The 15,831-nt window shown below is 43.0% G+C and overlaps 2 protein-coding genes across 4 annotated transcripts in view; one reads left to right on the plus strand and one right to left on the minus strand.

The window, feature by feature from the left end:
* LOC121540202 (protein zyg-11 homolog) overlaps positions 1-9,606 on the plus strand; it is a 36,532-nt gene extending 26,926 nt beyond the window's left edge. For 2 of the 3 annotated variants that reach the window (XM_041848890.2, XM_041848892.1), the window contains exons 12-18: positions 5,829-5,990; positions 7,841-7,888; positions 8,115-8,312; positions 8,436-8,488; positions 8,587-8,684; positions 8,804-9,001; positions 9,108-9,606. In XM_041848890.2, coding sequence (XP_041704824.1) covers positions 5,829-5,990; positions 7,841-7,888; positions 8,115-8,312; positions 8,436-8,488; positions 8,587-8,684; positions 8,804-9,001; positions 9,108-9,124 — 774 coding nt within the window. In that variant the 3' untranslated portion in view covers positions 9,125-9,606. The remainder of the gene's footprint in view (positions 1-5,828; positions 5,991-7,840; positions 7,889-8,114; positions 8,313-8,435; positions 8,489-8,586; positions 8,685-8,803; positions 9,002-9,107) is intronic. The other variant, XM_041848891.1, reaches the window with a different exon arrangement.
* A 1,488-nt stretch (positions 9,607-11,094) lies between these two features.
* Positions 11,095-15,831, minus strand: part of LOC121540203 (enoyl-CoA hydratase domain-containing protein 2, mitochondrial) — a 31,381-nt gene continuing 26,644 nt past the window's right edge. The window contains exons 6-10 of the mRNA XM_041848893.2: positions 13,540-13,596; positions 13,227-13,414; positions 12,748-12,798; positions 12,331-12,378; positions 11,095-12,253 (exon numbers count right to left, since the gene is read on the minus strand). Of these exons, the coding sequence (XP_041704827.1) occupies positions 12,176-12,253; positions 12,331-12,378; positions 12,748-12,798; positions 13,227-13,414; positions 13,540-13,596 (422 nt within the window). The 3' untranslated portion in view covers positions 11,095-12,175. The remainder of the gene's footprint in view (positions 12,254-12,330; positions 12,379-12,747; positions 12,799-13,226; positions 13,415-13,539; positions 13,597-15,831) is intronic.

Consider the following 15,831-nt stretch of genomic DNA (forward strand, 5'->3'; position numbering starts at 1 on the left):
TCAGTTCCAGCACCTGCAGCTCCTCCAACAGCCCCTGATCCCACAGCTCCTCCACCTGGCACAGGCCCAACCCCAACTGAGTTAGGTGGGGGTGGTCTCTGTCTGCTGGTCCAGGATTCGGCAGTGGCGGAAACAAGGAGGGCCCCATAAAAGGTTTCCCCTCAGAGAAAGGCCAGCCAGGCTTCTTCTTTTTCCTTTTTTCACCTTCCTCTTTCTTCTCCGGTTCCACTTGCTTTACCATCAGTCCTCTTACAGCTTTATCTTTTGCATTTTCTGCTTCTCTCTCCCACTTTCTGAAATCGTCCCACTTCACTTTAACTTTCTTGTGTTTTCTTTCTTTACTTTAAAGTAGGTCTCTCACAGACTCCAGTCTTTCTGTGCTCAGTGTCCCATCAACAGGGAAATGTCCATCTGTCCATTTTGTCCAGTCTTCTGTTTGGTTCAATACCCCCCTACCAACAATTTTTGCCATTATACTACACAGCCCTTTTGGTTCCCAGCACGGATCCTCCATCCTACTCTTACTATTTTCCTTTCCCATACTTAAACCCTTTGTTGAACTCATTAGAAAAAAACATCCAGCTTAACACGTCATCACACGCTCACACAACTCTGACACCAGGGCTAAACCCCTGTTCAGTTAATTAGTCAAGCACACAATACTCTCATCCACATTCACTTAGTACTATTCCCAAACACACTCAGTAATCTCCCTAATTACTTGTCGTTACCGCCTATGCATACATTTGTATCTTCTGCAGTTCCTCTACAGTCTCCATAGTCGCCATAGTCTCTATAGTCTCTGTGTCTATAGTCTCAGTAGTCTATGTAGTCTACAGTATCTAAACTCTCTACAGTATCTATAGTCTCGCGCCCCTATAGTCTGTCTCTATAGTCAGTAGTTTATGTAGTCATAAATGCTATAGTCTCTATAGACTCTATTGTCTTGCCGCTTCCCATACATACAGAATAGCACATTGTGCACCTTATGCTATTCCCAATGGTTCCCCGACACTTCTCAATGCCTAAAATAACACCTCATGCTATTATCAGTGGTTCTCAGACCACGTAGACACTTCTCATATAAATGCCTACAGACAATTGTCAGTGGGGCCTCTCCTGCCCTCACTCTAGCCTTCTCCTAAGACTAGTTCTAGCCGTCTTCTAAGATTAGTGGTACCCTTCTTGTACATCTTTATGTTCAATTGTATTGGTTTTATATATATTTTTTCATACAAATTCATTTAAATAGATTTTCTGAAATTCAGTAGACGTGTCCCTCAGAGGTTTGCAGATCAGGTATCTTCCCCCGGGCAGCTCACAGTAGAAGTCTGGTCTGGGCAGATCCTGCCGTCTTTGGTCCCTTGCACGCCTTCACACGGAATGCGCCACTGGTGTTCCCTCGCAGACCTTCACTGGGATGCTCCACAGGTAGAATCACTGATCCGGTTCGTGATGCCAAATTGTCGTCGAAATTCTTACACAGGGACACTCGAAGTCAATCTTAAATTAATCATTGTTTATTGTCAGCGCGCTGGAGAAGTTCCAACAAACTTAATGCACCATAGTGAATGTCGGTCAGAAGCTCCACCGGGGCAGTCTCAGCAGTTGCCTTATATACAGCTATACACGGACAAGTTATATTTGCATGATTTAGCATAAGTAATTCATCATTACCAGTGGCTCACTCATGTGACTGACCAATACCTCACAAGGCTCTCTGTCTCTCTCCAAGTTGAGACCTTGAATTCTGAGATACCTTGGTTGTTCCCATAGCAATATTCTGGGCATACTGCCAAGTTGAGGATCAGTGATAGTGAGGATTCCTCCGTACACAATCAGTCAGTCACCTGCATGAACCCATCTAATTGGTTACAAGAAGTAGCATTGATTTTGATACACAAACACACAATTTCCCTTACACCAACAACGAACAGTGAGCATCGTAATCTTGCATTAAAAAAATAATAATAATGAAAGGAAAGCATTGTAAGTTAGAATTTTGTAAAGTTAGTGTGGGAGACTTGGAAAAATTGTTGTTAGCGATCGATAATGACAAACCTCCTGGCATTGACAACTTAGATGGAAAGCTACTGAGGATGGTAGCTGACTCTGTGGCCACACCTATCTGTCATATCTTTAATCTGAGTCTAGAAGAAGGTGTTTGTCCTCAGGCCTGGAGGAAAGCCAAAATAATTCCGCTACCCAAGAGTGGTAAAGTGGCCTTTACTGGTTCTAACAGCAGACCTATCCGCTTGCTGCAAGCTCTTAGCAAACTGTTGGAAAAAATGGTGTTTGACCAAATACAATGCTATTTCTCAGTAAACAAATTGACAACAGCCTTTCAGCATGCTTATAGAGAAGGGCACTCAACATATACTGCACTGACACAAATGACTGATGATTGGTCCTCTGTAGCTCAGCTGGTAGAGCACGGCGCTTGTAACGCCAAGGTAGTGGGTTCGATCCCCGGGACCACCCATACACAAAATGTATGCACGCATGACTGTAAGTCGCTTTGGATAAAAGCGTCTGCTAAATGGCTTATTATTATTATTATTATTATATTATTGGTTGAAAGAAATTGGTAAAAAGAAGATTGTGGGAACTAGATTGGATTTAGATTTCAGTGCAGCCTTTGATATTATTGACCATAACCTGTTGTTGAGAACTTATGTTTTATGGCTTTTCAACCTCTGCCATATCGTGGATTCAGAGCTATCTATCTAATATGGAAGCTTAATGGAAGCTTCTCTAATGTCAAACATAATAATAATAATAATAATAATATGCCATTTAGCAGACGCTTTTATCCAAAGCGACTTACAGTCGTGTGTGCATACATTTTTGTGTATGGGTGGTCCCGGGGATCGAACCCACTACCTTGGCGTTACAAGCGCCGTGCTCTACCAGCTGAGCTACAGAGGACCACATGTAGGATGTAGTGTACCGCAGGGCAGCTCTCTAGGCCCTCTACTCTTTTCTATTTTTACCAATGACCTGCCACTGGCATTAAACAAAGCCTGTGTGTCCATGTATGCTGATGATTCAACCATATAGGTGTCAGCAACCACAGCTAATTAAGTCACTGAAACCCTTAACAAGGAGTTGCAGTCAGTTTTGGAATGGGTAATAAACTGGTCCTGAACATCTCTAAAACTAAATAAAATCAAATCAAATGTTATTTGTCACATGTGCCGAATACAACAGGTTACAGTGAAATGCTTCCTTACAAGCCCGTAACCAACAATGCAGTTTTAAGAAAGAATACCAAAAAAAAATCACACAAAAATACAATATAAAATAATACGACATTTAAAGTAACAAATAATTAAAGAGCAGCAAGAGCATTGTATTTGGTACAAATCATTCCCTGAAGCTCTAGACCTCAGCTGAATCTGGTAATGAATGGTGTGGCTGTTGAACAAGTTGAGGAGAGTAAATTGCTTGGTGCTACCTTAGATTGTGAACTGTTGTTGTGGAAATTACAACCAAGGACACCTGAAGTCAAACTTAAATGAATCATTCTTTGTTAACAAGAAGCTGGAGAGGTTCCAACCAACTTAATGCACCATAGTACACGTCGGTCGGGAGCTCCCGTTAGTTCTTATTGGGGATTTTTCAATAGAAGCTATATTTTCAATAGAAGATATAAAAATAGGCCATCCATGTTGTTGCCAGGTAACAGTGTGTGTTTATCAAACTAATGGAATGGTGTCTCCTGGGTCATAGTATTGGGGATTTTTCAGTAGACTGTTTCTATCTGACCTGACCTCGGGTCGAATTCCTCGCTCCTCCCTAATCCACGGCTGTCCTGCCTTATCAGTGACTGAAACCAGACTGTTGCCCTTTGCCTCTCTCCTTAGGCATATTCCTGGAACAGAGCCAGGGTTGAACATAGTTCAGACTAAACATGGTTAATCACAGCATGAGGGGCGTTGGGACTGAGTGGTACAGAGGGAGGAGGCTGGTATATGTTTGAGAAATTGATTATGGACCTGCCATGTTTTAAGCCATGTTTAAGTATCGATTGATAGGTTTGGGAATCAATTAGGGGGTCAGAACGGAGCCAGGAAAGGGCTCTGTTATTTTTGCATGACAGGGCTTGGTCCCACCACTATTGTTTCCAGACACGGAACCAGAAGGGAGGGAAGTCAGATACCGCCATTAAGGAAGTGGGCGGAGCGGTCAAGAGGTGAAAACTGGAGACAGTGGTGGAGGAACCAAAGAAGGAGGGATTAAGCTAAAATGTATGTAAAATGAGTATATAAACTAAGAGCTGAGAAGATGGAAAGTTAATGCTCTGCAGACCACCTCGGCTATATTATCTGTAATAAAGTCTATCTTAATTCTACAAAAACTCTTGAAGTACTTTGTGTTTGACTGAGGACAAAGACAATTTTCTACAACATTCTCTTATATACTGCTTACACAGTTATATTTACATGATTTACATTATTCATTATTCATAATTATTTCATAATTAACGTTTGGTTCATGCATATGACTGACCAATAGCTCACAAGGCTTCTTCTTTTTTTTTATGTAACCTTTATTTAACTAGGTAAGTCAGTTAAGAACAAATTCTTATTTACAATGACGGCCTACACCGGCCAAATCCGGACGACACTGGGCCAATTGTGCGCCGCCCTATGGGACTCCCAATCACGGCTGGTTGTGATACAGCCTGGAATCGAACCAGGGGGTCTGTAATGACGCCTCAAGCACTGAGATGCAGTGCCTTAGACCAAGCTGAGACCTTGAAACTGAGACACCCCTTTCGGTCCTCAAAACAATGTTCTGAGTGTACTGCCAAATTGCTAATACTGATAGTGAGGATTCCTCCCAGGCACGATCAACCCAATCAAATTGGTTATTAGAAAAGCACAAACATAAAATTTTCCTTCACACTGTCATGGTCAAAACATATAGATTCAATGGTTGTAAAGATGGGGAGAAGTCTGTCCATAATAATGAGATGCTCTGCTTTTTTGACACCACACTCCAAAAAGCAAGTCCTGCAGGCTCTAGGTTTGTCTTATCTTGATTATTGTCTAGTCATGTGGTTAAGTGCTACAAAGAAAGACCTAGTTAAGTTGCAGCTGGCCCAGAACAGAGCGGCACGTCTTGCTCTTCATTGTAATCAAAGGGCTAATATAAATACTATGCATGCCAGTCTCTCTTGGCTAAGAGTTGAGGAGAGACTGACTGCATCACTTCTTCTTTTCATAAGAAACAATGTGTTGAAAATTCCAAATTGTTCGCATAGTTACACACAGCTCTGACACACACACACTTACCCCACCAGACATGCCACCAGGGGTCTTTTCACAGTCCCCAAATCCAGAACAATTTGAAGAAAGTGTACAGTATTATATAGAGCCACAATTGCATGGAACTCCCTTCCCTCATATTGATCAAATGAACAGCAAACCTGGTTTAAAAGGACAGATAAAACAACACCTCATGGCACAACGCCTCTCCCCTATTTGACCTATTGATAAGTAGGCTACGTGTGCTGTTTTTACATTTATGTAGTTCTGACCTTGAGCTGTTCTTGTCGTTTAATGTTCTGTATTATGTCATGTTTTGTGTGTACCCCAGGAAGAGTAGCTGCTGCTTTAGCAACAGCTAATGGGGATCCTAATAAAATACCAAAAAGGGTCAATTGCTGTCTGCAGGGTGTAAAACAATTAATAATAATAATTTTAAAAGACTAATGTTCACCATCTCTATCCCACTTCACACTCTTTCTCTCTACCCCCACCCTCTCTTTCTCTCTCTCTCTCTCTCTCTCTCTGTCTGTGTCTCCCTCCCTCCCTCTGCAGCAGCTTCTCCACATTGTGCGTCAGAAGGCTACTCAGAGCGTGGTGGACGCCACCCTGAAGTTCACACTGAGCGCGCTCTGGAACCTCACTGATGAATCACCAACCACCTGCCGCCATTTTATAGAGAACCAGGGACTGGACCTGTTCATCAAAGTACTGGAGGTAGTACACACACACTCGTGATGCGCGGGTTGACTCATAACCCGCAGTCCCCGCAGTTATATCCGTAGGGTTTAGGGTCATTAAATATTGTGTTGAAGAAGGGCGGGCGGCGGGTTGAATAAAGAGAAAACAACAATACCTTAAAAGATCCATAAATGTATAATTATTGTGCAATTTATATCTATCTATAGGCTACTTTGAGGATTTTCTTTCATTATTTTAGGCTAACTGGCAGTACGTAAGCCTAAACTTTACGGCCTAACTGTACGTGTGCCAAATAGCCTACACGCCAATCGCCAAATGCTTTTGGGAACGGGCAGAAAAAGTTGACATTGATCCACAGAGGCAAAGAGGACAATGTTGGAGTTTAATTCAATAAGAGAAAAGCTGCGAAATGGAGAGGGCCAGAAAAGTAATGTTTGGAAAATATTTGGTAAAGTGGTAAAAGAGGATGATAGCAGGGACGGCTATGTTATGTGTGAGTGTGAGGCACTATACAAATTCGACAGTCACAAGATGTGGACTTCAAATAGGCCTATGGCACGTCAAGGTAACTGTAGCCTACTGTTTAGATGGGTTAAATGTAAAATGAAATCTGGACACTCACTGTAGGTCTATGACCTCTCACATAGCCTTAATATTAACTCCTGCAGAATTAAGCATTTCTTGCAGTAAAAATATACACCAAATGGAGGCAAACATTTCACTTGGGAACAGGAGTGGAGAAATATGATTTCTTTCTTTCAGTATCTTGAGAGAATGCGAACGCGCAGTTAGTTAGATATACCGTCTGTAGAGGTGCTATCTTTATCAGCATCATCTTTAAAAGCTGATTTAGTATTTCAACCACCAAAATATACATCCAAGCCAAACTGAAATGTTAGCAGAAACATGTTGGGTCGTTTTCACAGCTTTCTATTTCCTTTACAACCGGTCAAACTGAAGTCATTTGGACATTTTGCACAGAAAATTGTTCCCGTGTTTATTTATTTTTTCATTGAATTTTCTCCCCGGTCCCTAAGAATGTCAGAAATTATAAGCAGAAACACATCTAAATCAGGCCAAAAAAATCCTTCACCCCCTGTCAAAACATCGTTACGCCATCTCTGACTGTAGCAGCGCATTTTCTATATTAGCGGGATTTTCACTTTATCACATACACTGAGTATACAAAACATTAAGGACACCTTCCTAATATTGAGTTGCACCCTCCCCTTTTCCCTCAAACAGCCTCAATTCGTCGGGGCATGGACTCTACAAGGTGTTGAAAGCATTCCACAGGGATGCTCGTCCATGTTGACTCCAATGCTTCCCACAGTGTGTCAAGTTGGCTGGATGTCCTTTGGGTGGTGGATCATTCTTGATACACATGAGAAACTGTTGAGCGTGAAAAACCCAGCAGCGTTGCAGTTCTTGACACAAACCGGTGCACCTGGCACCTACTACCATACCCCGTTCAAAGGCACTTAAATATTTTGTCTTGCCCATTCACCCTCTGAATGGCACACATACACAATCCATGTCTCAATTGTTTCGAGGCTTAAAAATCCTTCTTTAACCTGTCCCCTCCCCTTCATCTACACTGATTGAAGTGGATTTAACAAGTAACATCAATAAGGGATTATAGCTTTCACCTGGTCAGTCTATGTTATGGATATCCTTAATGTTTTGTACGCTCAGTGTATAGTCGGGCGGTTGCGGATGGGTCATTAGCAATTGCGGGTGAAAAAACACACACAGTAACACACTCACAGACCCAAGAGCTGTTTATCTACTAGTTACACTCTCTCTCTGTCACCCTAAAGTGCAAGCTGACTCATTCATGCCTCTATCTTTCTTTCTCTCTGCAGTCGTTCCCCTCTGAGTCTTCCATCCAACAGAAGGTGTTGGGGCTGCTGGTGAGTCATAGTGAACCCGGAATGAATCAGTGTATTTATTCTAGTGATCATCCAACCCTGGTAGCCCTAGGTGGCCAGAGTGCATAGGGGGTTGTTTCTGGACAGGGTCGTAGTGAATTCAGCTGAAGCTGTACTGACAAAACCGTTGTTTTGGTGTTTGAATCATCCTGTTTGAAGTGGTGTAGAACAGTGGAGGAGCTGAGTTTGTGGCTCTGTCTCTCCTTAGAATAACATAGCAGAGGTTGGGGAGCTGCATATGGAGCTGATGGTTCAGGGCTTCCTGGATCACATCTGCTCCCTGCTCCACAGCCCTGAGGTGGAGGTGTCCTACTTCGCTGCTGGGATACTGGCCCACCTCACCTCCAGAGGAGAGGCTGCATGGACACTCAGTATCACACTGAGGTCTGACCTGCTAGAACAACTGGTACGTGGGGGGAAGTGTGTGCGTGTTGTCAAAGTGAGTTGTAATGTTATCCCACCTCCTGCATGTGTTCATAAATGTGGCTCATGTTTGCACTACAACCCCCACTGTCTCTCTCTCCTCCAGCACTCTACCATCCTGAAGTGGCCTACACCAGCGTGTGAGATGGTGGCCTACAGGTGAGACCCCAGAACACACCTTTATAACCCCATGCACTCGCAGTGTTAATGCTCTCCTCTCTCCTCCACCTCTCATCCCTCTTTCCCCTCCTCTGTAGGTCCTTTAACCCTTTCTTCCCCCTGTTGGAGTGTTTCCACACTCCAGGAGTTCAGCTGTGGGCGGCCTGGGCCATGCAGCATGTCTGCAGCAAGAACGGTGAGACACACACATCTCCCTATCTGCCTGTCTCCAGTTTAGAATGGTGAAACAAACATACGCCACTATCTTAAAGTTTATATAATTGATCTGAGGAAAATCTCTCTGAACTCCCACAGCCCCTCGGTACTGCAGTATGCTGTTGGAGGAGGGAGGTCTGCATCAGCTGGAGAAGGTCCAGACACACCCCGACACCCACGCAGACGTCATGCGATTGGCCGAGAGCATTCTGGCGAGCCTGCAGCGCCACCAAGCCCGCACCGGGCAGATCACACACACGCACACCCACTGCCCGCTACAACCCCACACACACAAAGGTGAGACACACACACACACACACACACACACACAAAATGATTTGAAGTGTGTGATTTCAGAACATGTTAAAAGTAATGTTAAAAATGTTCTGTTTTCCTCCTCCAGAGGGTGACAAGCCCTGATCAGAACCTATCCCACCGCTACCGTCAGGACAAGAGGCCATTGAGTGTGTGTGTGTGTGTGTGTGTGTGTGTGTGTGTGAGGTTGCCCTGTGCGAGCTTGGTGGCGCTGTAACTAGTGTGCATTCATTAGACAGGGGTGAGGACAGACACCATGTCACCCCCCCATCCTGTCTGAAGGTGGCGCTATAAAGTGAATGAGAGAACAGAAACTATGCATTTCTTTGCACACACACCTTGCTATGTTTTCTTGTGTTTGGTAAGCAAAAGTACTATGTGGCTACTTATGTGTGCTACTGAAAAGCAAATTGTGATTCTAAAAAGAAATTGCTAAGAAAATAATGAATTGTTGGTTATAAACCCTAAGGTCGATGTCCGTGCCCCCACGTAAATCAAATTAGCATAAGTAGAAAATCCCCATAAAAATCTGTCAGTTTAAGCTAGAGATATCTATGTTTTGCATTGGATGCGTCTCAATCCACCGCATCCACCTATGTAACACTTCTGCATCTGCGGTGAAAGGTGACAGAGCTAGAGCAGTGTTTGTCAGACCATGAGACATCCCGAAAATCGGTCTTCTCACAAAATCGTCTGTAGCGTCCGAATGGTTTGGCCTACAAAACTATTATGACACCTCTATGGAAAGATGAGACTCTCACGAACACGATGGTGTTCTCTGTTTTGCACTACAACCCCCACAAGCATCTTGGAACAAGTCGGTACAGCCGATCTGCCAACTTCTGTCTGTAGCGTCCGAACAGTTTGGCCTACACACTAATATGACCCATCTGAGTAAAGGTGAGACTCTCACAAACACGTACATGTCGGTTGTTTTGTTCTAGGATGCCCACAGCCTCACAAGACTCGTCTGAAGGTCCCCCGGTACCAGTTTAAAAAATTTATGGAAGTATATATGGAGACTGTTTGGTGACAACAATAAGGGGTTAAATACATGTCACACAAAAAAAATGGTCTACTGATCTTTCTTATATCTCTCAGATATAGGATAGACACTTCAGAACAAACTTCCTTTAGATTTTTTATCTGTTGTTCCATGTAGTGAATCTGTTATTCAATGCGTTTGTATGGGCTAATAGTAGTAAGGCCCCCTCCTCAGTTGTGGGGTTGAGAGAGTCAGCTCCTCTTATTGGCTGATTACCTAATACATGCGCATGACAGTGTGATTTCCCAGCATGCTTGAGTTTGTCTGAATTATGTTTAGATTTTCCCAGATGCTTAGGTCTATTATTTGGACACCAGTGAGTTTGTAGCAGGACATAGTGCGCACTTCTTTTCAGTCTGGTAGTTTAATTGATTCATGTAAATGTATGAATCAATTGTGTGGTCCTCTGTAGCTCAGCTGGTAGAGCACGGCGCTTGTAACGCCAAGGTAGTGGGTTCGATCCCCGGGACCACCCATACACAAAAAAAAAAAATGTATGCACGCATGACTGTAAGTCGCTTTGGATAAAAGCGTCTGCTAAATGGCATATTATTATTATATTAATTGAAAGGCCACAGAGTCCACACACCTGGGATCCCAGGTCTGAATCAGTCCCTGATTAGAGGGTTAGGTGATGAAAATCAGCAGTACTGTGGACCTCCAGAATTTGAGTTCTGATTTCTGTTAATAGAAATTATGTTGGGAAAGTAAATATGGTTTCCCCTGTGGACACAAATGGCAAATATATTGGTCAATATTAAGATAGAATACAACATTATACAGTATGAAGAGTTCTGTATATTTCTGTATGTTGGTAGTGGTTCTGTGTGTGCTTGTGTGCGTGGATCAGTGTATAGGTGTGTGTGTGTTTGATGCTGGTTGTACTAGTGTCAGTACATTCAGGAGCATGTATGGGGCTGAGTGTGAGGATTCTATTTTGTACATGCTGTATATATCTGGATTGGGGGAGATGAGAAACTACAGTCGTTATAACGATATGTTTAAAGTGTTGCACGGAAACAATATAATACATGTTTTTAATTGGTTTATTTCCAAATGAGGTACTTAATAGAACAAAGAAGTCGAAACTGAGGGGGGAATTCTGCAGCAGAGAGAGTAGCTCAATCCCAAATCGACCCTTAGCCTTTACCCTTTAGGCACTTAATTTAGAAGAATTGAATAGGTGTAAGCAAAATGTCAGTTTCCCCACCTTGCTCTGGATTTTTGCCATATTGCTTAACCCTATACAGTCCTTTCAGATGTACACAAGTGTATAGAAGGCTTCAGTCAATTTGGAATTGTATCTTGATTGCGCTCTCCCATCAGGGCCTTGTTCAGGCCCAACGTTGTGGAACATTCTGAATCAGAAATACACTGTGTGTAACACACATGCTTCTGACATGGAGAGTAAAGGAATCATGTCAGCTCTATTCATGGCAATTCTATTTGCAACGTTCTGTACGTTGCACCCTCCTGAGCGTAATCCTGGTTGTGATTATAATGCTATAGGCTACTGCTCCTGTCTCCATTCTCTATGCAACTGAGACTGACGTTACATTACATTGCTGCTGGCAAATCTCAACATGCTTGATTTCAATCAGCCTACGTGCTTGCTGCTTGTATGTGCTTGCTACTGCTGCATGGGTCATACTATCCCTCTATGGCATCAAGGGCAATGTACAGAAGAAACTAAACTGCAAACTAAAGTCAGTATCCTAATCTACATTATACTGACAGAATATGAAATGTGAGTTTTCATCCTCACTGTGATTGAAGCTGTGGGAAAGTTTAGTCTTGTCTGTACATTCCCCTAATGTGACAGTCGGTTTCTTCTTTCAGTATGGGTATTTCATGAAACTGGGTGGATCTAAGGGGAATCTATTTGCATATGTTGCTGCTGAGGGTCATGTTTTCATGTTTCTGAAATAAAGAATGTACACCCCCATCGGCTGTAAACTAGTACTGTATCAGTTTTACTATATACCTTTATCTCAAACACTCATCCATGATCCATCTGCTAAAATATATTACAACTGCAGTTAAAAAAACATTTATTAAAGGAATGAAAATTAGGTTTGTGTACAATCACGCAACAGCAGTCTCCATGTGTGTTACTCTCCAGTGTAGCGTGGGGGTCTCTTCTCTATAAAGGCAGCCATCCCCTCCTGTCTGTCTCTTGTCGGGATCACCTGGAGAGAGCGAGAGAAAGATGATTAACCACTACAGTTTGACCTCAGACAATGCACATGAGCATTTGACTTCTTACCCTGGCGTAACACATCCTCTCTATGGCCATCCCTGATGTGATGTCCACCTGAGCGAGACAGACAGGTTACAGACATACCTACTACTAGCACACAGAGACAGGTGTCATCATTCAAATACATGGAGATAATGAACTGGGTGTGAGCTGGGATGTGTGTGTGTCCCAGATAGCATATGAACACATCGTAAGGAAATGGCAAAATGTGTAGGATTGCAGGAAAATAGCTTTAAAAATGCAACATTTTCTCTCCGCCTCGTGGCAAACTGTAGAATAGCATGCGATTAGCTATAAAACTGCACATTTTCCTCTCTGCCCCATGGAAAAAATGTGTAGAATTGCAGGAAGTTAGCCGCGCCCCAGATGTGGTGGTCCGGCCATGAGAACATGTGTAAAAGTTCTGTAGTAAATCAGCCATACCTCCATGCCTCTGTTCATAGCCTCCTTGGCCATCCTCACAGCGATGGGAGCCTGGAGAGAGAACACACTGGGGGTGAGAAGGACCACGGACACACATGATGAGTAATCATGTCTAAGACCTGAACTTGTGTTAGCTCCCTGAGATAATGCCAAGGCTTTAGCTCAGCAGATGACCCAGTTTCAAACACTGTGTTGTCCATGTCCCTTACAGTGGTCAGTTGGTGTCCTGGTTTGGTATGACTGGTCTGGTGACAGTGTACTAACTGACAGGATGAGATCAGAGAGACAGCAGCTGTCTATGTAACCCCAGTGTCAGTCAGTGTGTGTGTTTGTGTTAATTGAAACCCAAGCAATCAGTCAATGTGTTAATCTTGCTTCCCCTCATCCCTTGTAACTCATTTAATCTAACCACCTATCAATCACTCATCACTATGGAATGGAAAGAAACAATGAGTACGATTTTTTTGTGTTTGTGTAACCTGTGGTAGGATCTCTCTAGCCAGACTCAGTGCCTCTCTATAGGCAGCGTCTCCGTCTGGATTCTGCTCCGTAGCTCTGTTGACCAGCCCTATGTCCACAGCCCTCTGTCCATCCACTTTCCTGCCGGTGAAGATCAGCTCTTTGGCCAGGGCAAATCCCACTGCTCTGGGCAGCCTCTGACTGCCCCCTATAGGAGAAAGGATGTAGAGAGGGAAAGAGGTTGAACTCATTATGCCAAACAAACCATGAGAAGACATGAGGGTAACTGGTGTGTGTTTGTGTTTGTGCGCATATGACTTCTGGTTGTCTTACCCGCGCCTGGGAGCAGCCCCCGCGTTGTCTCAATCAGACCCATCTGTGCAGAGTAGGCTGAAACACAACACACACACAGAGGACAGTTGAAGGTCTGCCTGGCTGTGTGTCATTAAGCAACATTGGGAGTACAGACTGACTGATGTGTCTGTAAGAGCGAGACGTACGCGCTCATACACACACCTGCTCACCTCACGCCTCTGCCTCAAATCTATTACCAACCATATTTTCTCTAGATGTTAGCAGTTCCATAACTTGTCAAATATATATATATTTTATGTATGATAAGGTACCCCTTTGGGAAAGTATGTTGGTGAAACCGTAAAATCATGTTTAGTGTGAATACATTTATCATTCAAACATACATTATTTACATTTTAAATACACTGGTATGCTATACAAAATGTACAACAAATAGCAACAAAATGTGCTCGCTTTACAAATTATACAAACTAAGACTCAGTGTAATCCAAAACTAATTTCTCTCAGAATTTACATTCACATACACATATTTCTGGTGACCAAGTAAATTGAACTATGAATAAATCCAGATTTTTTTGCTAATCATTATCATGTGAAAGGTGTTTCAATAACCTAAGATTTAAGCTACTCTGTTGGGCTGTCCAAAAAGAAAATGTTTACAATGCACAATGGTCATCATACTGTATGTACTGTTGTGTATAATAATGTGTATTTTAATGTGTATATGGATATGCAGTTTAATGTGTATATTGTATTTTGATGTGTATTGTTGTGATATATAGGGCGCATTTGGAAAAGAGAGTTTGGTCTCAGCATTGACTCGCTGTCAAAATAAATACAATGAGCATTTCACTCATAACAAACCAAATAGGGTCAAAATAACAACCCAGCTAGCACATTTGGTTCCTTGGAACATATATTTTGGTTTCTGAAAGTTTTTTTTAAACATTCTGAGAACAGAAGTAAAAATGTTGCCTGTTCTGGGAATGTTTATTTTTAGGTTGCAGGGAGGTTCTGAGAACGTTTTACTCTGGTTCCCTGAACAATTTCCTGGGAGGTTTTATTAACACTGAGAATGGAAATTATAGGTGATTTGATTAACGCTCTGAGAACATTTTCTGAAAGTCAGGGCAGTAGCTACATACAGTGCATTCGGAAAGTATTTAGACCCCTTGACTTTTTCCACATTTTGTTACGTTACAGCCTTATTCTAAAATTGATTAAATATATATATTTTGATGAATCTACACACAATACCCCATAATGACAAAGCGAAAACAGGTTTTTAGAAATGTTTGCTAATTTCTTTTTTAAACATACCTTATTTACACAAGTATTCAGACCCTTTGCTATGAGACTCGAAATTGAGCTAAGGTACATCCTGTTTCCATTGATCGTCCTTGAGATGTTTCTACAACTTGATTGGAGTCCACCTGTGGTAAATTAAATTGATTGGACATGATTTGAAAAGGCACACACCTGTCTATATAAGGTCCCACAGTTGACAGTGCATGTCAGAGCAAAAACCAAGCCATGAGGTCAAAGGAATTGTCCGTAGAGCTCTGAGACAGGATTGTGTCGAGGCACAGATCTGGGGAAGGGCAGCATTTAAGGTCCCCAAGAACACAGTGGCCTCCATCATTCTTAAATGGAAGAAGTCTGGAACCACCAAGACTCTTCCTAGAGCTGGCCGCCCGGCCAAACTGCACAATCAGGGGACAAGGGCCTTGGTCAGGGGGGTGACCAAGAACCCGATGGTCACGCTGACAGAGCTCCAGAGTTCCTCTGTGGAAATGGGAGAACCTTCCAGAAGGACAACCATCTCTGCAGCATTCCACCAATCAGGCCTTTATGGTAGAGTGGCCAGACAGAAGCCACTCCTCAGTAAAAGGCACATTACAGCCCGCTTGGAGTTTGCCAAAAGGCACCTAAAGGACTCTGACCATGAGAAACAAGATTCTCTGGTCTGATGAAACCAAGATTGAACTCTTTTGCCTGAATGCCAAGTGTCACGTCTGGAGGAAACCTGGCACCATCCCTACGGTGAAGCATGGTGGTGGCAGCATCATGCTGTGGGGATGTATTTCAGCAGCAGGGACTGGAAGACTAGTCAGGATCGAGGGAAAGATGAACGGAGCAAAGTATAGAGAGATCCTTGATGAAAACCTGCTGCCGAGCGCTCAGGACCTCAGACTGGGGCGAAGGTTCACCTTCCAACAGGACAATGACCCTAAGCACACAGCCAAGACAATGCAGGAGTGGCTTCGGGACAAGAAGAATGGGAGAAACTCCCCAAATACAGGTGTGCCA

Source organism: Coregonus clupeaformis, chromosome 26 (genome assembly GCF_020615455.1).
Source record: "Coregonus clupeaformis isolate EN_2021a chromosome 26, ASM2061545v1, whole genome shotgun sequence".
Lineage (NCBI taxonomy): Eukaryota > Metazoa > Chordata > Actinopteri > Salmoniformes > Salmonidae > Coregonus > Coregonus clupeaformis.